The sequence below is a fragment of the Watersipora subatra genome, chromosome 1 (assembly GCF_963576615.1).
Source record: "Watersipora subatra chromosome 1, tzWatSuba1.1, whole genome shotgun sequence".
NCBI classification, from domain to species: domain Eukaryota; kingdom Metazoa; phylum Bryozoa; class Gymnolaemata; order Cheilostomatida; family Watersiporidae; genus Watersipora; species Watersipora subatra.
Window position 1 is genome coordinate 12,951,877 of NC_088708.1, and position 21,005 is coordinate 12,972,881.

Here is a 21,005-nt window from a genome sequence, read left to right on the forward strand (position 1 = left end):
CTTTTTCAAATAGGAAAACTTGATACCTTGTTCATTTGATTACTGTATTTCCATTTCCGTTCAATGCCTTTCAGCAAACCAATCTAATACTGAAGTCTGACTTAAAAAGAAACAAGTTTGTGTTTTTGATTGAGCAAACAAAATTGAATAAATAATAACATATTGCGAAGAAAACAAATACTATATTTATGGAATTTACCATGGAAAATCATATGAACATTTCTGGATGTTATCATTTTATCTGTCGACATTTAGTCTATTTGAGTGCCAATATTAAGACATTTTTATTGTCAACCTTTAGTTTGTTAACATTTAGTCTATTGACATTTTGACTGACTACCCACTGGCCCAGTTATCAGTCGGTCTATCTGGCAGTTTTCAAAAATTAGGTTATTGTTAAATAATTACAAGGTTAATATTTATTTTATTTTAGAAATGCTTAACCTTTAGTAAAATATAATGTTTATTAGCTAAACCTTTGATTTTGCCTAGCGTAAAGCCATTTTAGAGAACAGAAATTCACATACACTCACTTAAGATGCCAACTTCAAGAATTCAAATGCATAGACAAAACCTAATAGGTTTTGTTAGGCTTTTGCTCAGTAGGCCTGTATATTGTCCATAGCATTACACATAAATGGTTTAATTCTTACCAAGAAATATCTTTTCTATCTGTATCTGTAAAGATACTCATCATTCCTTAGTGAAGCTCTACAAAGAACCTCATTTTCATCATCTGAAGTAAGATGAAACTCAATTTGGCATTAATTTTCTCAATAAGGAAATGCTCAACTCTTTCACTACCACATTAATTTCTGACCGAATGATTATTCTGATCGAATTAATTCAAACGGATATTTGAAAAATCGATATACCGTCAGTATTTGAGCAATATCTTGAGAATCAAAACAGATATAGTTTTACTGTAAAATGCACCTTATTCAAAACAAAATTGTCTACAAGATAAGTATAAAATTGTTTAGTGAATCCTACTCTCGCAAAATTTCTGACACTTTCTTTGCGTTGCTTGAACGTGGTGTGTTTCTTATTACCATGATGATAACGTTCTGGTTTTCCCGTTTTGAAAAATAATTAGAAATGGAATTGCTGAGCCAAAAGATTTTTTATTGGTTGAACGTGATTGGCAACGAGGTTGTTTTTTGGAGACAAAATTTGATTGGTCTAGCTAATGTGTGGGCATTGTAATGAAAAGGAAAGTGAAACCCTAATGATAAGCCGATACATCAACTTACGGTCTGTACTTATATTACTGCGAAAGCCGATACATCGGCTTACGGTAGCTAAAGAGTTAAGTTAGAGCTGAAAAGAAGTTTATATAAGCCAATTCATATAAAATTGAAAAATTGCATTGCCTTCATATATCTTTATCAGGTAAAAATGGAGCAAGTTATATTAAGGTTCTGCAATACCCAAACATGCTTTATTATAAAACAACAACAAAAACAGGTCAGTGAGAAGCATTTTGAATTGTGAAATCATTAAAAATGTTGAGATAGCTGCATGGGCAATCATTGGAGGACCTTTAAACCATCTTACACAAAACTTTCTTAAACCATTGGCAGATCATAGGTCACACTGTCTATTTATTTGTACTTGGTTGAGTAGATTTTTCAGTCATATGATCCATTTCAAATGGTGACTATTTAGCAGCAATTAGAAATTTCTCATTTGCTAGTAACAATGCGTAAACATTTCCACTCACAAGTCTTTCAGCTCAACTACACGTAAAACAAACTTCTAAAAAGACACGAATGCGTTGAGCATTGGTGTAATTCTTTGTTATCATTGGCTGTTCTAAATGAAATTCTATTGGCTAGCATCACATAGGTAAATAAACAAATATCAAACTATTGTTCATTACCACACATAAAATTCAGTCAATACAAACTGTTGGCTTGCAAATTGGACGCAAATTGCTTGGCAATTTCTGTCGCAATTCTTCTCAAAGCCATTTGCAGTTTCATTACATGCTAGCTGAAGTTTAGAATTTATTAAAAAACTGACTATTAGGTTAAATACTCAATTGCAAGCGTTAGATAAATAATGATTAAGTTAAAGGGGAGACACCTAAACTGTTATCATTTTGCTGAAACGCTCTTTAAGAGGGGGAGAGAGAGTGTGAGAGAGGGAGTGAGAGAGAGGGGGAGAGAGAGGGAGGAAGAGAGGGAGAGTGAGAGGGGGAGAGAGAGGGAGAAAAAGCGAGGGAGAGAGAGGAAGGGAGAGAGAGGAAGGGAGAGAGAGGAAGGGAGAGAGAGGGAGGGAAGAGAGAGGGGGAAAGAGAGGGGGGAGAGAGAGGGGGAGAGTGAAAAAATTGGTAACTTTAATGGTTGACTCGCAACAAAATTCACATTACAGTTATTTGGTATCAAAAGATTCACCATGTCTTACTCTGCTGTGTTTTAAATGCAAAATATGGGGCAATACGATTACAAGCTTTTGAAAGCTCAAAAACGAACAGCTGATTGCCGCCATCACAAAAACACCGCAGATTAGAATCCCTGCCCAAAACAGCTCAAATGGGATGTAGTTGAACACGATGGCTTTTGTTTACACTTTCACGAAACGCCATTCGTCGAAATATTTTCACAAATATACTTCACGCATTTAATAAAACCCTGTCTATTGTCCTTGCGCGTCTATTTCATCGCCATTGTAATACTGTTACCTTGAGCACTGATATCTTTAAACCTACCGTGAAAATTCGTTTAATTTTTTAACTTTAGCTCGAAAAAGTGCATATCATCCTCTGATAAACATGATGAGCCTGTTGATCACCTGTGATAGTCGAATAATTCTGCAGAAATTGTTCCCGCTATTTGACAGGAAGCATGGGTCACATTATCGGATTAGGACTAGATGATTAGACCAGACTGAAATGAAACTGTAAAGTAACAAGCGTCTATATTTGATACAGGCTTCTCGATAGAGCCCGAAGTGTTTGTCATAAACTAGTGCTACGAGACGTTTTATATTGAGCCTTTTATTGGCCTTTAATTTCACGTGATAACATCACATGTCAAAACAATAAACAAATTGTTTGGGTACAGCTTCGAAATAAAGAGATTCCAGACTACGGCGTGTTTGTGATGACTGCATTATTTAGCTTTTAAGAGCTTGTAATCACATTTCTACCTATTTTGCACCTACAGCACAGCAGAGTAAGACATGGTGAACCTTTTGATATCAAATAACTGTAATGTGAATTTTGTTGCAAGTAAACCTTTAATGTTAAGCCAAGGACTTTGATGTTTAATATAAAAGTTTTTGAGTAATGTAGAACAAAAATAAAAAACGAACAATAATAGTGTTTAATACTTTGTAAACTTAATGAATACATGGTATTATTCAATTTTTTGTGCAGCAGAAACATTCTGATTAAAAAGGTGGTAAGAGCATCAAAATATGGCGATAATCGCATAAAGCAAAACAACTCATAGTGAAACAATAGCTTTCAATGTGATTTAAACCTTTATGCCGATGATATAATAAGTTGATAACTTACCAACCTTTGAACAACACCAAAGATATTAAGCCCTCTAACATCATGGAAATAGCCAATAAATGAGAAAGGGACTTTTCAAAGCTGTTTTGATGGATGAACATCTTCGTTATGATTTAAAATTCTAAACCAGTTCTACTTGAAGTAAAAGCACAAACTATATCAAAGTTACAAAACAAATGCAGATCAAAGTTTGACTGACATACAAAAAAGTCATTTGAGCTTCGTTAAAAAGTGAAGGGCTAGATAAACATGTCGAACAATAGTAAAAGCCACCGGCGTAAACATTTGTACAAACGTCAGCATAACCTAATAAAACACAACTATCAACGTAGGCCTAATAAAATACAGCACGGAATTCTTAAAAAATATGCAAAGAACGTATATGCTTGGCAGTATGTTCTGGTTTTTAAGTAAAGAACAACTTAAATATCAAATTAATCGCAATTTTTAAAAATGACAACTGGACAACTACTTACTGGATATGTTATAAGATGGTAGATGACTAGATATTTGGTAGAACGGCAGCATACGACGCAATTGCAGCTGTTATTGCGAAGAGCTCATTCGTCTGCTAAAAAGCCAAAAACCGTAGAAATACCATAGAGCAAAATAATAAAGTTGACTAGTTCGAACGATCCCATCGATTGTATCGCAATTTTACATTTAATGGTTACGACTGTCGACAATTGAGATTGCTTTATTGATTGTCAATGTAAAACTACGGCGTATCGTAACGGCCACATTTCACAACTTTGAAAGCGTGTTATAGTGCTCTTCCGGAAATTTCTTTAGTGCGAGATTCTTAATGGTCCCTTAAAGAAGGCATTGTTCTGTTTTGTACACAACAGAAATAGGTAAGGGGCCTTACTGCGAACATATTGCAAATTGTTTTTATGAAGAATTTATATTTTATACACTACTAAAATCACTTGTTTATGCAACATTAAACAACAGGTTGTTGAATTCCGCTGTTTCATAGTTATTATGAGCAATCTTTATTGTGTTAATCAATAGTAATCTTTTACAACATGTTTTCTGCAAGGTACCACAGCAAGTAAACTAACTAAAAAGCAGTGTACAAAAAAAAGAACAACACGAAAAAACTATAGCCTAACTAAAAACCAATGAATAGTCTCACTAATATAATAATGATGGAACTGAGAGCATAAAATATGTAAAAAGCAAGCCTGAGGATTGATATGTATTGTTTAAAGAAAAAGTGGACAAATAAAAGTTTTGTGAAACTAGTTAAGCATATCTATGACAACAAATGTCTAGTTATGAAAACAACGTATAATATATAAAAAATGTTAAAATAGGTAAGGCTAGATGGTGAATGGTATTATTGGTCAGAGGATAGTAGGTGTAGTTTGAGTTTTGTTTTAAAAGATTGCAGAGGAATAGTTCTTAAATGACTGCATAGGTTATTAATTGAATTTAGCAGATTACTGTTGAGCTTGTTGTGGTTTATGGCACTAGGTAATTTAAATCTGGTCCTGGTTTCGTGATCAGAGTTTATGGTTTGAAAGGGCGATGGCTTTAATGGGGTTTGTTTAGGTCTTTGCATATAAATTGTAAAGCCTTTTTTGTAACATAAATAGTGTGTTGGTATAATTTACAGGTTTTGTAGGGTTAATCTAATTGTTAATAGTTAATCTACACATTGTAATGAAGTTGATAACATCTTGTACATGTGATTTCTATAAAATGTCAATCAAATATGCAAATTGCAATTTTTGACTGTTTTACAAAAACACATTTTTCACCTTTGCGTAGATATATATGCTTGAAAGAATTCAGTTATGGGCTATCAGGTTTATTGAAAATGCGAAGGGTAGAGATTTCTCCGTATCGGTAGCAAGGGAAGGATTAAATCTAGCTTTGCTAAAAGACTGGAGCACTCGTGCCCATAGAAACTTGCTTTTCAAAATTTTTAAAGATCATGAAAAACTCCCAAATCTAAATGCTTCATATGACCAAGTTATTGAGACCATTACCAATATGCAAATATGATCAGGTATAAAAGCCTTTACTTGTAAAATTGATCATTACCTTTTTAGCTTTTTTCCACGCACCACTAGAAAACATATACTAAATTAACATCATTTTTTAAATATCTGCATACAGATTTTTCACGCCTTTCATGTTCCTACTAGACTGAAATAACGCAATGTTTTATTGAAAGACATTTTAGTAAAGACCATCAAGGAGATCTTCTAATTCCCCATCAAAAGGAGTCTGGAGAATAAGCGGAAAAGAAGAAATAGACCCGGCGTAGTGAAAACTGGTCTTTTAGAATGCACAAGTGCTTCATCTAGCTCTAAGCATAGTTAATTATAATACATGTAGGGATATACAAACTATAGTCATTAGCAACGAGAGCAAAGTAACTCACAAAGTAGTTAGGTTTGTCACTCATAGCAGGACTCATCAGCACAGCTACCTTGGAGTGTTGTTTGGGGGCAAGCACTGCTTAGAGTCTACCTAGTTTGAAAGCAACAGCTTTGTTGGTCGGCAATCAATCACTCGGAGACAGTTATTCGAAATTGATGCTATTGTTTGGGCAATAATGTCTCGAAAATTACTATATAATAAATCTTATACAAACAATTCACTTATCACAGTAACATATATAGGAAATGAAGTGTCTCCAATATGTACTATTCATAAAAAATGTTTTACATGGCCAGATCTTGCCTGTTCTGACTGCCTTCTGTGTAAGCACATAAGTTAAAATGCCTATAATTCATGTTTTTGTTCAATATGTGTGCTCAAGTAGAATTATATGTGCTACTCTAATAAGCATGTATAACCAAAAGAAGAAATACATAAAAGCCGTGGCCTAGTAGTTTAAAATGTTTCACCTGCAAACTAGTTTGGGTTCAATTCCCAGAAAAGGCCTCCGGTGGAAATGGTAATAACACCGAACCTTAAATTGCTCTTTGCAACTGGGCATGTCTCTGGTTGTTAAGGTTAATTTATTACTAGACTCATAAATGTCTAGAAAGAATGCAGCCATCTTTTGCATACATATATACCGTAAAACCTCTATTTGAACGCCCCCTCTATTTAATTGAATGGAATTAACCCTTTTATTGAATGTCACCTCCATTTCTTGACAATCTTTGATCTTTATGGACCTATAATATCAAGGGATCAGTAGGAAAGTGTCCCCAAAATCGTATTAATAATGAATGGTTTACATCAACAATTCATTCTCTCGTTGTCACACTCCAAAGCTTTTAGCTTGTTTTTCATTAAAACTTTGAGAGCAGTATCATAGAATGAATTAATAACTGTCTCAGGCTAATCACAGTTCTTTGTTTAATGCACTCTTGATACTTCGAAGTACATACATGTATATAAACCGGGTTACATTTGCAATTGTACAAAAGTTACGTTTCGCTAGCAAAGCTTTTACACGTTGCATTTGTGCTGAATGCAACGAGTAAAAGTTTTGCTCGTTGCTCGAGTTCTGCGGCCTATACAAAGGTGCGGCTTATGTATTGTTTTATTATGGTTTTTTGGAAAGTAAAGCAGATGCGGCTTAGGTATATAGGGATGCGGTTTATAGTCTGAAAAGTACGGTGAAATAAAGTGTGAAATACCACACTTTTTGTTTACGTTCTGGCTAAAAAGTTTCCTTCGCTGTGTTGATCAGGCTATAGATATGAAATAAATTGTGTGGCAGGCCTGAAATTCATTAAGTAAAAGTAAGAAGCTTACAGCTGATGAATTTTTATTAGTATAGCAGGTTAAAATACAGTTTTCTGCTAAATGGTTGATCTGTAAAAAGTATCGGCAGGTTCAGATTTTTTAAGAAAAGATCGGCCGATACCGATTCAGATACTTGACACTCATATCGGCACCGATACCGATTCCGATACCAAAATCGGGGCAACTCTAATATCAACAAAAGATTTTTTTGAAATTATAATTTTGCATTCGGTGTGCTGAATATGCCGAAATAAATGAAGATGACGATAGGCTATTTACCGAAATCTCTCTCACAACGCCTGAGAGAGATACAGTGCTCGCTCTCAGCTCAGTGTTATTCGTTATAAGTTATAATGAAGACGAAGCCAGAAAGAGATAGGTGATAAATTTTAGCCGATTACAAAGTTGAAGTTAAGTAAAATACATACTAAAACTTAGCTGTAAGTACGTGTTTAGTTAGCTATATTCATTTAAGTTATATTTAAAATTTATGTTATACATCTGTCTCGAAAGTAAAAACTTCCTACAGAGCGTACTGCACATAGTACATTGGAATACTACATTGTATTGCAGATCATAACCACTAAATACCGTACACTAAAGTTACTGTTGGTAAGTATAGTGGACTGAGGCTAACATAGGCTACTATTTTGTTGCTAATTTTAATATGTACAGTACATATATAAAATTTTGATGTTTTTACCAGGGGGTGTTTGCATTAAATAATTACAATGAGTTTCTATACCCCTCTATACAGCATTTTTGCCTTCAATGTCAACACCGGAACAAATTAAAATCATATGGCGAGGGTCCACTGAATATAAAATGTTATATATATATATATATTATGTTAGTACAGCCTGAAGAATGCAAATGTATGAAACTGCAAGTAGCTGGAAACAAAGATAAGTAGACATTCAAACTATCATACTTCATGCATATATAATCCAAGTATCATACCGAGTTAAACAAGGAGTTACTTTGAGTAAAACACATTAGCCGGATACCTCTATTACTTATTTTGATGGTGTTGCTTTCAAAGTTTAAAAGAAAAGCTGTTAAGCTTTGGAGTTAAAAAACACACTTTGATACACCATAACGATGGCTGCTGTTATGTTTTACGGTATTCCTGAAAAGTATTCTCATCATTCATCAAAATGCTTTAAGGTTCTCAGGTCAGATTATAAAACACATGGACGAACCTGAAAACAATGGATTAGATTTAGACCCTAGTGACTTCGAATCAAAAAGTAGTTGTGACAATCGATTGTGACGATCGATCTTCTTAGGTAGACTGTCACTAAAACCATGGCAACCACAACAGCAACGAATTAATTGTTGATATAACCCAGTCATTACTTGTACCATTTCGTGGACCCTTTTCCACTGATCATTTTCAATTACGGTTCAATCGTTTCAATCAATTCAATTTTCAATTCGTGAAGATCAAAGAATGTCAAAGTGGTGGTCAAATAGAAGTGGCATTCGATTAAAGGGCAGCGCTGTGTGTTTCAACTCTCCTTCTATAGTGGCGTTCTATTAGAGGGGGCGCTAAATTAAGAATGGCGTTGAAATAAAAAGTGCTCCCAATCTTCTATATATTTCTTGCTCAAAGTTGATCGTATGTATGTTGTTCCAGCTACAGCTCTATTAAAATCTTGGAATTAGACTTTCGCATTATGATAGATTTGAGCCTACGACGAATGCATCAGCAAGTTTCATATCCAGACGCTCTACCACTGAGCTACAACGGCATATTGATCAAAGATGTTATCACATATTTTATCAATTGTTAATTGTTATCAATTATTTTATCATTGCGCGCACGCGTTATGATGCCCCTGTTAAGAAATATTTTTCGTATGGCTCAATTACTATATCGCGGTCAAGGCCAATTCCTCTCCCGCGGACAATTATATTGTCTCCGTAGAAAGAGTCTCGACATTATCTCTCCGTTCGGTCAGGCAAAGACAGTACGATATCTCATTTTTACATTTGTGTCGGTATCGAGAGGTAAAGTATTGTCGTATTCAAAGTTTTGATGGATAGCTTCTGGTGGAACAGTAATTTTTTTTATACACACACACTTCTATGCAAGAATTGTTATTATTAATTCAATATATTCAGGATTTTTATTTTGTTTTCTCAATTCGTATTCATTGTATCATTGCCGAATCAACTTTTATTGTAATCGTAGCAAAATCGACTTAATTCAGCTATTACTTGCTAATTATTTCATATTTACATCTAAATCCTTTTATAGTTGTTTTTTTTGGACTTGCACAAAACATTTTCCTCATGATATGAAGTTTGAAAGTTACAGTTGTTTGACAAAGTTTGAAAACCTTTACAGTTGTTTTTTATTTTCTCATGATATGTAGTTTGAAAGTTAGAATGGCAAATGTTGTTATATATGTTAAATACAAATCAATTTTCTAACCAAATACTTTTTATTACCTGGGCAGCGCGCGGTAGTACAGCTTGTAAAAATACATTCTTATGTTATCCACATTGAAGGACTATCACCATCATTAATAATTTTATATTGTTGGTTCATAGCGATGTGTCATTAATATTTAACTAGCCAAGTTACAAAATAATAACATCAATAATTAAAATACACATTAGTTTTTGTTCTTTTTAAAATTTTTGTCCAGTACGCCTTATCACTCTCATATCTTTATTTATGTTCTTGTTAAAATATTGTCTAGCATCAAGGCAAACGTTTTCTCCTTTCGATCTGCATTCATGCTGAGTATTCTATATTGCAGGAGTATGGGAGTGGTAGAATGCTGCTGAGACTAGCTTTAGAATTGCTTTGCATCATCACCTCGGGTAAGTTCTACTGTAACATTATTAGCCATACATAAAGTCGCCACAAGCATCAGCGTTGAATCGGTAATAGTCATATTTGTATGTACGACACAATGTGATACTCATGCTACCTTGCACTCTGGTGTTTGTTTAGTTACCAGTGACAGATACCAATTAGTGCCGAGACCTCTGGACTCGGTTATACCTGAGCGATTCTATGAGCAAAATGGTCGTGTGAACCAACCTCCTCTGATCACGCTGACTGAGCCAGAAACCATACAAAATGAGCCTCTGTACATGCTCATCATCGTCCGCAGCTCATCTCATCACTTTCAGCGGAGGGATGCAATTCGCCTCACCTGGGGTTTGTTAATGTTGCTTATTGGTCTTTTATATTGCAGCAACTCCGGAGTCTAGTTTTTCTTTATTTCTACATGTATGTTCTTTCTAGTGTTTTTGTGTGAAAGTTCAACTGTTTTATGGTGAATACGATGTTGTATTAGTCATATGTTGTTAGATGGTTTATGCAAGTAATCCGATGATTTCATGATATATCATTAACACTACCCTTTAATTGGTGTGCACATGATTGACATTTTCAGATTTTGTCTTACATGACAATACTATCTAACCTATGTAATATTGTTATCAATGTAAGACTCCTAAAACGGCCACATGATATGTTAAGTAAATCCCTACAAACTGAAGTTGCTTCAGCCAATATTTGCTTTGGTTGCCATGTAGTCACAGCTCTTAACCATTCATGGCTATTGTAGGAAATGTGAGCGACACTGCGGAGGGACGAGTATCACTAGTGTTTGTAGTGGGAAAATCAGCTGACCCCACAGTACACAGCCTTCTACTTCTTGAGTCACAGCAACACAAAGACCTTCTTTATGTAGGATTTGAGGTTAGTGGAATGCAGCTCAATCAGCCTTGCATAGCCTCTACCTTTTTCGTCTTATACGGGCATTATCTCTGCGGGCTAAACTAGCTGGAAGCCTGTAAATGTAACTAACATCAGGTTTCAGTGATTATATACTAACTTTAAAATTGGCAGGTTATTATCAGTGTAGTGTTTAACTTAGGCAAAGAATAAAGCGTAAATAGCTAAGGTATGTCTGTTTGTAGGATACATATGCCAATCTAACACTGAAGGACCTAGCTGTATTCCAGTATGCACGGAAGCTGATGGCTCATTGCCAATACTTGGCTATTGCTGGAGACGAAATTGTTCTTGATATCTCAGGTTTAGTATATTACATGTATTTATTCAGTACTGTAGTACTCTGATATATTCGATATGTACATTATACCTTTTATTTGCTCTATTGGCCACACACGATTATACCTTGACTCAACATAACTTAAGTTGTGTAGGTCTACTTCAATAAAACCTCATCTTTAGGAGTGGTACAGTTCTTGGCTGATGCGTATGATGATGTGGCGATAAATCAACATCAGAGCGAAGGTGTGCGAGAGCTGTCTATATGCTATGAGTTTCCGTGCTGCACACCAGTCATCAGAGAGAACTCTTCGAAGTAAGCATCTCCTAGCAGACTAATCTTCAATTGTATACAAGTTTAAACATGCACTGGTCTACCACTTCTTAGCTCATCGGTAAGGTCTTCTCATCCATGATTGAGTTCATCAACCCACCTATAGCAGCTTGTTTGTGACGTACTTCTGTCGCCATACCGTTATTCATTCTACTGTGTATGACAGACGCAGTCAATCTATTAACCAGTCTGTGTTGTAAAATTGTAGGTTCATTGTGTTCATTCAAGCTGAGCGGAAAAAAACGATTCTTTGTCTAGATATATTTTTTATTTTTCTGAAGTAAATTAATGGAAATTTTTGTCTGGATTTTTAAAAGCTACAGCAATATGATGTGGATACAACTAGTTATAGAAAAAATATTGTCAGAGTAACTTTTTATATTTGTATTAGCAAAGATTTATTATACTTGTATTAGCAATATATTATTTATATTTGTATTATCTACCACTTTTGTATCTCAATCTTTGTGTCACCGCTGTCGTTGTTATTATTATTGTAAGTACAGTTGCCAACTACACTTCATATCTCAGCTTTGGTTATTTGTACAGTTGTGACCTCCCCTCATATCCCTGTTGTTGTTATACATACACTCGTGACCTCTCCTCATATCCCTGCTGTTGTTATACATACACTCGCGACCTCCCCTCATATCCCTGCTGTTGTTATACATAGACATCTATATCAATTGTATAGATGTGTAAAGATTTTCTACCTTTATTCCAACTAGTCTTCTGCTCTTCATGGTTTTCGAAAGCGATTCTTTGCAAATGAGTCGAACATAAAAAAATGTCATCTTGCCGACTGAACACGGTTTGATTAGCTTTACAAATTAATTATGAGACATAAAACACTTGCTTTTGTTGATATAAAAATGGTTCACATGGTTGTAACCGCACACAGCTCTTAGTGACTGAGTTTACAAGACTTGTTCTTCAGTTGAAGGTGAACTGGAGTCTTTCCGTATACCTGGTGGAACTGGTAGAAGTGTTTTATAAATGCACCACGCAAATCCTCTCTTTATTCCTTGCATTTTAAAATGGATCTATTGGGTATTGATCTATTGATTTATTGGGTATTTCGAATGCACATTACAATTGCATCTAGGATGCTTTTCCCCCTTGGGTCATGTGTTTGTAGGTCTAGCTCTTTCTATTGTAGGTATTTGGTGCAAAATGGATACTATGAAGGCACATTATACCCTTCCTACTGTTCTGGAACATTCTTTGTCATACACATGGGCTTGGTAGGAGAGATATATAATATGATGTTGGACACACCCTTCTTCATGCCTGATGACGTCTGGCTCGGTATCATATATCAAAAGCTTGGTATTCGCCTTCACGATTCTCATTTGAATTTTGCTGGCATATCATCATACAAGCGTGAGCTCAGGTTACTAAAGCTTGCAAAATCTCCTGAGTTTTACAACAACAGAGTTTTTGTAACAATTCTGGACTATGCATTTAAGACAGAAAATGTAGCCTCGAAGATAATAGAAATGTGGTCTATAATAGGGACCCAGAAAAGGCTTGGAATGGGGCAGGTTGTAAGACCCCCACAATATAATAATTTCATTTGGGTGCTAGCTATAGTCATTCTATTATTTTTAGTATACAAAAGCCCATTTAAAAACTGGTTAATACGTTACTTTATTTTTAGTTTGTGGTCAAAAAGTAGGAAATGATTTTCCTGATCCAGTACATATATCGAAGAGATTTACTTCACTTAAATATCCAGAAACAGCACTCTGTAGGCGAGACTTATGCCTAGCCCTTTGTTGGCCAGAGTTATGCTCTGTACCGCTTCCTGTCTGCTTCCTCTTAACATTTGTTCCGATTTATTCATTCATTTTTTCAAGATTATCATAGACTTGGTGAATGCCCGGGTAATAAAAGTCTTTGCATGGAAAACTTATTTTTATTTCAAGGTTGATTTGCAACAAAATTTACATTACAATTATTTGGTATCAAAAGATTCACGACGTCTTACTCTGTTGTAGGCTCCAAATATGTGGAAACTTGATTACAAGCTTTTAAAAGCTCAAAAACGAACAGTTAATCACAGCTATCACAAAAATGGCCATAGGTTGGAATCCCTCTCAAAACGGCTCAAATGTGACGTAGTTGAACAGGATGTGCTTCTGGTTACACTTTTATGCAACCTCATTCGTCGTAATACTTTCACAAATAAACTTCACACATTCAATAAAACCATGTCTATTGTCCTTACGCGTCTATTTTATTATCATTGTAATGCTGCCATTTTGAGCACTGATATCTCAAAACCTAGCCTAAAAATCAGTTTAGTTTTTTTCCTTGGCTTGAGGGGGTGCATCTCATCCTCTGATAAACATGAGGAGCCTGTTGGTCACATGTGATGTTCGAAAAATGCTGCAGAAATTGTTCGTGCCATTTGGCGGGAAATATGGATCACATGATCAGATTATGACTAGATGACTACACCAAGCTGAAACGAAACTGTAAAGTAGCGAGCATCTATATTTGGTAAGGCCTTTCCGTTAGAACCCGAAGTGTTTGTCAGAAATTAGTGCTATGAGACATTTTATATTGAGCCTTTTATTGAACAATTATATTAAACAATAACCACGTCAAGTTGAATACGTCATCGAAATAAGGGAATCCAACCTATGACTGTTTTTTAGCTGTCCGTTTTTGAGCTTTTAAGAGCTTGTAATCACATTTCCACATATTTTGCACCTACAACACAGGATACATGTAGTAAGACATGGTGAACCTTTTGATACCAAATAACTGTAATGTAAATTTTGTTGCAAGTCAACCTTTAATATATAACAACAGTTACCATTGTGACTTTTAAACTTTATATCATGAGAAAAGCGTTTTGTGCAGTTTAAATAAATTAAGAGAAAAAATAAAACAGTTGTAAAGGTTTTCAAACTTTGTCAAACAACTGTAACTTTCAAACTCCGTATCATAAGGAAAATGCTTTGTGCAGGTCAAATAAATTAAGAAACAAAATAAAACAACTATAAAAGTGTTTGAATGTAAATGTGAAATAATTAGCAAGTAATAGCTAAATTAAGTCTGTTTTGTTACGGTTACAATAAAAGATGATTTGGTAATGATAAACTTATTATGAACTGAGAAAACAAAATAAAAATCCTGAATACGTTGAATTAATAATAACAATTCGTCCATTGAAGTGTCTGTATAAAAAGGTTACTGATCCAGCAGAAGCTATCCATCAAAACATTGAATACGATGATACTGGTACTTCTCGATACTGGTACAAATGTAAAAATGAGATATCAGACTCTCTTTATCTGGTACTTTGTTGCATCGAACAGCGAGAGAATGTAGAGGATATTCCTACTCGAGATAATACAACTGTCCGCATGAGAAGTATTAGCCTTTACCAATTTAGCAATCGAACCTTACAAAAAACCGGAAATAGTAGTGTGATGGCACATTTGAAATTGAAACGACACATTTTAAAACTACAAATTAAAAAAGTAAGTAATGGTAGCAAAAATTAGTTTGTAAGTAGTTTCAAAAATTAACAAATGCAAAAGGTAATATTAGTTAATAATCAAAAATGCACATTTAGCACGTGCATAGGGTATATGGTATATGATAAGAGTGATGGTATGCTAAGGACTGTATAGCTCAGTGGTTAAATGCTTGCTTCGAAAATTGTGGTTGCAATCTCCGTGAGTTCAAATCTAGCACAAAGTGATCTTTTCGTTCCAAGAATTTAATAGATATAACTGGACATACCAATTACAGAATCGCAGAAGAACAGACACACAAACTTTGAGATTTATATAGATGTCGCGCCTTTCGTGGTTCAACTGATTACTACAGTTTGTGCCAATTTGAGTAAAGTCTGCAAAAGTAGTTGGGTAGATACTAAGACCAACAGATTACTCAACTTACAACAACTTACCAACAGCTCCAATTACAGTAAAATTTGATTTACAAGTAGCTTTACATATGGATTAGTTGACAAACAACTTGAATTTTTAACAAATATTGTTTCAAGATACAAAGTAATTTCCAACATAACGTCCACAAGTTTTCTAAACATTACAATTGTACGAGTAAAAATTAAACAGATGGTAGATATCGAAAATATAATGTGAAAGTAATAAAAATAAATACATTAGGATAATTTAAGTCATATTTAAACCAATTCATTTCTATCATCCACGTAATAATTAAACTTATGCATTGCTGAACTTACACTGCACTCATGTTTCTCTCATATAGAGAGTAGCAATAACCTCTGTTTCTACTACTGCAAGTACTTGATTTATTCCGTGCATATAATTTAGTTTTTTACATTTAGTTTTTACGTAGTTTTGTATAAAGCATTTGTTATTGTGCTGCACAATTAGTTGAAATATTTACCATAGTTTTTTGAGCTCTTGAACAAATTAAACAAAGTACCTGGAAGATTCGTGTAAGATTATTTGTTCCAACATACGACCGTTTTGACTTACGAAGCAAAAGTTGGAATTGATTAACTTAGCGTGCCAAGTCTCAGGCCTGTATTCCCTAGTTGCAAGCTGGGGCGGCCAATGTTAGGCGACTAGTTATGAACATCTGGGGGTTTGGAGGAGGCGGTGTAAGCCCCCCTAACAGGTTTCTCTCATGTAGGGCCTCAACCGAGCCTCTAATGTAAAGTTTAAAAAAATTTTTATCGAAAAGTATAAATATTTTTCTATTACCGGTATTTGAGATTTGTTTGATTTAAGTGATGTGACTGCCAGGACGTTTTCAGATTAAAATATGCTAAACTTCACTGCAGTTAAAACGCTCAGAAAAAAATTTTTTCTTTGAGCGTTTCAACAAAGATCAATGTTGCCGATTTTAAGTTCATCAGACGGTTTCCTCGCTTTCGATGGGCCATTGCCAAGCGGATGTTTGGTAAAACTTCACCTTTTGCAAACCTTTATAAAAGTCGTTAACAAGAATATTTTGACGATGATGATAATAATGAAGCCTAAGAACTATTAAAAGTTGATGTTTATCTCCATGGCTTGGGATAAAGTGATAATCTACAGCAATAAAAACCGTCTCCGTAGCCGTTAGGCATATAACTGTTCGAGTTAGTGATGTTGAGGTCGAGTTATCTAAAGCAATTTAAGATCGCTTGGGAACGGACCAAACAAGTCCGTTTGAATTAACCATGTGTTCGAGATAAATTTTTTCATTTTATCCGAGGGCGAGTTATCCGAGTTTGACTGTACTTAACCGCCGAAAATCCTAAAAAGTTGCGGCGGCTCAGCCGGCCAGCTGCCCCAGGGACTACGAGCCTGCCAAGTCTGACTGCAGTAAGGCTTGCTTTACAATATAGAGTCATACAACTAGTTATAGCTTAGGTGCCTTGGTGGACACTTGACCACATATAGCTCTGACACCTCGGTGGATGTTTGCTCACAGGTAGCTCTGATACCCTGGTCGATGTTTGATCACATTCACATTTGTTACACAGTGACATGCAGAATATTCTTTGAGCTACATCACATTTTAACACATGCCTGCTCAAGCGTTTTCGTCTATTGCGAAACTCGCCTTCTCCTGCATAACCTACTTTTTCTTTGCAATGCAATTATCCCATAAACTGTTTCTGTACATCAACATAGAATGAAGAGAAATAATTGTGTGTATATACAGTGAAGCACCTCGCGTAGATGGGGCAAAAATAGAAGGCCAATAGCGCCGTGAAGCTTACAGGTTTACAAGCGCTCCTGCACTTCTTTGTAATAAAACCTTGCAGTTGACCTGTATAGCCTTATAATTAGAGATAGAAAGACTCATTACTATGCACTGCAGTACATCTATTAGTTTTAAATAATCATTGTCTAGTTAACCTTAGCCTTACATGTTTTTGCTGTAAATGGTTCATGCTGATGCTCAAAGCAAATTGTAAATCAGAACATTTGTTTGTTTTTGTTATGCCGTGGAAGAGCCCACCATATATAAGAACATAATTATACATGATTGTACATTGTACTCGTGTTTGAATATTACTGCTATCTTTTGGAATTGGGAGTTATGTTCTTTTGTAACAGTGCTATGCCAAGATTTGACAACTGCTTTGTTGGTACTGCATGATTGGACTCCTCAATCACAGCAATTTTCAATAGTAGAATTCAAAAATTGGCACTGTAAACTCACTATATTTGGGCAAAGCCATAGTAGTGCTGATTAATAATGGTTCATTTATTTCTTCAAAGCCTTTGCCATGACCTATCAACTGGCATAGATGCCAGTTAGGGGGAAGAGAAGTCAGTCCCTTATCAAGTATACTTTTTAGCTATAGCTTTTGTCACTTATTAGAGAATCTGATAGGCTACAATACAGCTGCTGGCAAAAGTACTTTTAGAAATATAATATTACATTGGAAGTTTGGATAACTTTTCACATATCCAAAAACGTACAATGCACTTGATCATGCCTAACAAGTTCTAGTAAATACATTTACTAAAAAAACTATGAAATAAGTTGTTTGAATTTCGGTTCACCAGCACTTGGAGACGACATAGCCAAGGTAAAATCTAATTCTAACCAGCTAAGCCTACGAAGGCCTGATTCACATGTGTATGTCACCAAAGCCTCCATCATATTCAATGTCAAGTTCATGTGTTGTCTGCTAGCTCTGAATTGAATGGCATCTGCTAGAAGGCATTGTTGTAACTATGAACAATTTAATACTATGAATAATACTATAAATAATACTTTTGAACTATGAACATCATTAAAATTATTGAAAACGAGTTAAGTCCTAATAAACAGCCAACTAACATGAACAAACTGCAATTATTTGCGTGTGACACTTAATGCACGTATTGTCACACCATGAGTTAAAACGCTGACTTGCTTTTCCTGTTTGCTAAGCAATTAGCTGTGGTAGCTTTCTTGCAGTCCTGTTTGACAGTCGGGTCAGCTGCTATCACTATGCGAAGCTTGCTTGTTTTGATGGCACCAAAAGGTTTGGTGTCCTTAGTCACAGCAGGGGCACATCATCGCAGGCAAGTGTTTTTAAGCATGCTCAAGAGCTAAACATTCATGTATGCTATGAAATTTTGCAGTTTCAAATTAGCTACGAAAACCGTTGCACGTGTTAATGACAAACCGTTAGCCTCAATCATTGCAGCAGTGACTATAATCTGACAGTGACTGCAGTGGTAATAATTATAACCGAAAATAACCAGGTCTCAAGCGAGAATAACCAGGTCTCAAGCGAATTAATTTGGACTGGAATGCAATTGGCTTGATATTTGCTCAAAATATTTGTCCTTGATTACTCTTAACACTATTTTCTTGTAGTCCAATCTACATAAAAATATCTTTTCATGATATCGTCAACCTTGTTTTATGCATAAAATATATTTTAGCGTAAAAACAAGAGCACTCAAGTAGATAATGGGCATGCTTATGCATACTATTCAAATAATATGCAGTTCCCCTTATCCACTTTATTAGGTTTAAGGAATGCAACTAAAAATAGGTCACTGAAAATTACCTTTGTTCAAAATATCAGGGATAATACAGCAACCATCACTGCGTAGCATTATATAAAGGTGATCTCCCATGTTTAACTACAAGCTCTGGTTAGTAACAGTGTCAGAGTTGGACAAGTACGAGTCCCAGTATCTATACGCTTGCTAAATGCTGGAGGTAGCAGTCTTATAGCTGGCATAAAATGGCTTCTACCAATTGATGCTGGTACAATAAGTCAGACTTTTTCAGCAGTTTGTTACTGATAACATCTGGCTCAGTTAAAAAAACATCCAAATTTTTGTTGTTATTAATAGTTTATTGTAAAAAATTAGGAATTTTTAGTAATAGATAAGATTCTGTAAAAATGGCGAATTTGAAAAAAACAGGTTTTTTTGAGTGCTTTGCCAACTAAAGATGATGAATATACGGATTAAGTATGCCAAATAGTAACCGCACATTGTAACTAAAATGTTTGTACAAATTCCATTTGTTAATATAAAAATGGTTCACATGGTTGTAACCGCCCACAGCTCTTAGTGACTGAGTTTACAGGACTTGTCCTTCAGTTGAAGGTAAACCTGAATTTCTGGTGCACCTGGTGGAAAGGGTTTTTAAATTTACTACATATCTCCTTTTATGTCAGGATCGCTACTGTCAAACCTGATTTCTAAGTTGTATAAATGCTACACTCTTTCCTGCAGCTTTAGACTCGTAATCTAACCAGCTATTAGACTCATCTACTTGGAGATTAACTTACACAAGATTTTAGATGATTTTATCAGAGTATTTGACCATCATTTGTGACTGTTTTTTGATGTTTGCTATCATCTGACTATCAAGATGTTTCAAGATTAAAATCGACAAAACTTGATCTCAGAAAAAGCGTGCAAAACCACGTCACTAGTTGTTATCGGTGCGATAGTTGATATCGGGTTTTTTGCGTTCATGTTGCAGTGTTACGCATTTCTATTCTGTCACTTTGCATCTATAAATGATCAAGCTTTGTCGATTTTAATCTTGAAATATCCTGGCAGTCAGACTACCTCAAACATCATAAACGATCGCAAATGATAGGAAAGTACTGATACTTTCTGATAAAATCTACTAAAATGTTGTGCAAGTTCATCGTTAAAGGGTTAAATTATAGTTTTTCAAAAATGGTTATGCCGGTTAGTCGTGCACCAAGAAAATTTCTCATTGTGGGAATCGTGGCAGCATCTTCAGCTACTCCTTTTACCAACCGCCTTGTTTTCGAATTCAGCCATCCGCTGCATTGTATCTAGCTAGAAGTTGAGCAAACATGGTATCTTATCTGCCTTTTTATTGCACATCGAATAAGTCAACTTCGTGTGTAAATATAAGTATCTGACCCAGATTTTGTTACTGTTGTTGTGGCCTTGTGATGCCCCTTCATACAGTAAAATTGTACCAGTTATTAACACGGGTTTCCATTAGGTAGTCAGTATCGAAATTCATCTGCTTAATCACTTCCAAGCAATTCAATCTGACATCAATCCCCTTGGCCTGTTCAAGTTCTATGCGGCTTGAATTAACTTGAGTTAAAAATGCATTTTAGCAAGCTACTACTGTAAGCAAAATGTAAAAAATGGATGAGGTACAATTCTAGAAAGAAAGCTACTTTTTATTTGGTACATCCCTTTTTTGTACCACAGCGTTAACATTAATACATTTTCTGTACTCAGTGTCGAAATGTTCAACAGCCCCTAAACTTCACAGAAGGCAAGGTCTATGTGCAGGTTCCGATGTTTTTAACATGAGTTTCAATACCCATAAAGCCAGCTACAGCAACTTCTTATTATGGTATGCTAACGGGTCAAACCTCAAATACCTGCATAAAATCATAGACCATTAGTTTCTTGCTCCCAAACGAAAGCCCTGAA

At 35.2% G+C, this 21,005-nt stretch overlaps 2 protein-coding genes across 9 annotated transcripts in view; both read left to right on the forward strand.

The window, feature by feature from the left end:
• LOC137387575 (sodium-dependent phosphate transport protein 2B-like) overlaps positions 1-21,005 on the forward strand; it is a 141,103-nt gene that overhangs the window by 37,640 nt on the left and 82,458 nt on the right. The gene's annotated exons all lie outside the window — the stretch shown is intronic.
• The window catches only part of LOC137401745 (lactosylceramide 1,3-N-acetyl-beta-D-glucosaminyltransferase-like), a 41,836-nt gene continuing 25,124 nt past the window's right edge, over positions 4,294-21,005 (forward strand). For 3 of the 8 annotated variants that reach the window (XM_068088251.1, XM_068088226.1, XM_068088270.1), the window contains exons 1-7: positions 4,294-4,377; positions 10,012-10,075; positions 10,209-10,418; positions 10,831-10,964; positions 11,186-11,303; positions 11,463-11,595; positions 12,773-13,006. In XM_068088251.1, the coding sequence (XP_067944352.1) occupies positions 10,030-10,075; positions 10,209-10,418; positions 10,831-10,964; positions 11,186-11,303; positions 11,463-11,595; positions 12,773-13,006 (875 nt within the window). In that variant the 5' untranslated portion in view covers positions 4,294-4,377; positions 10,012-10,029. Of the gene's footprint in view, positions 4,378-10,011; positions 10,076-10,208; positions 10,419-10,830; positions 10,965-11,185; positions 11,304-11,462; positions 11,596-12,772; positions 14,861-21,005 lie in introns of those variants that run through there. The other 5 variants (XM_068088244.1, XM_068088257.1, XM_068088235.1 and 2 more) reach the window with 4 other exon arrangements.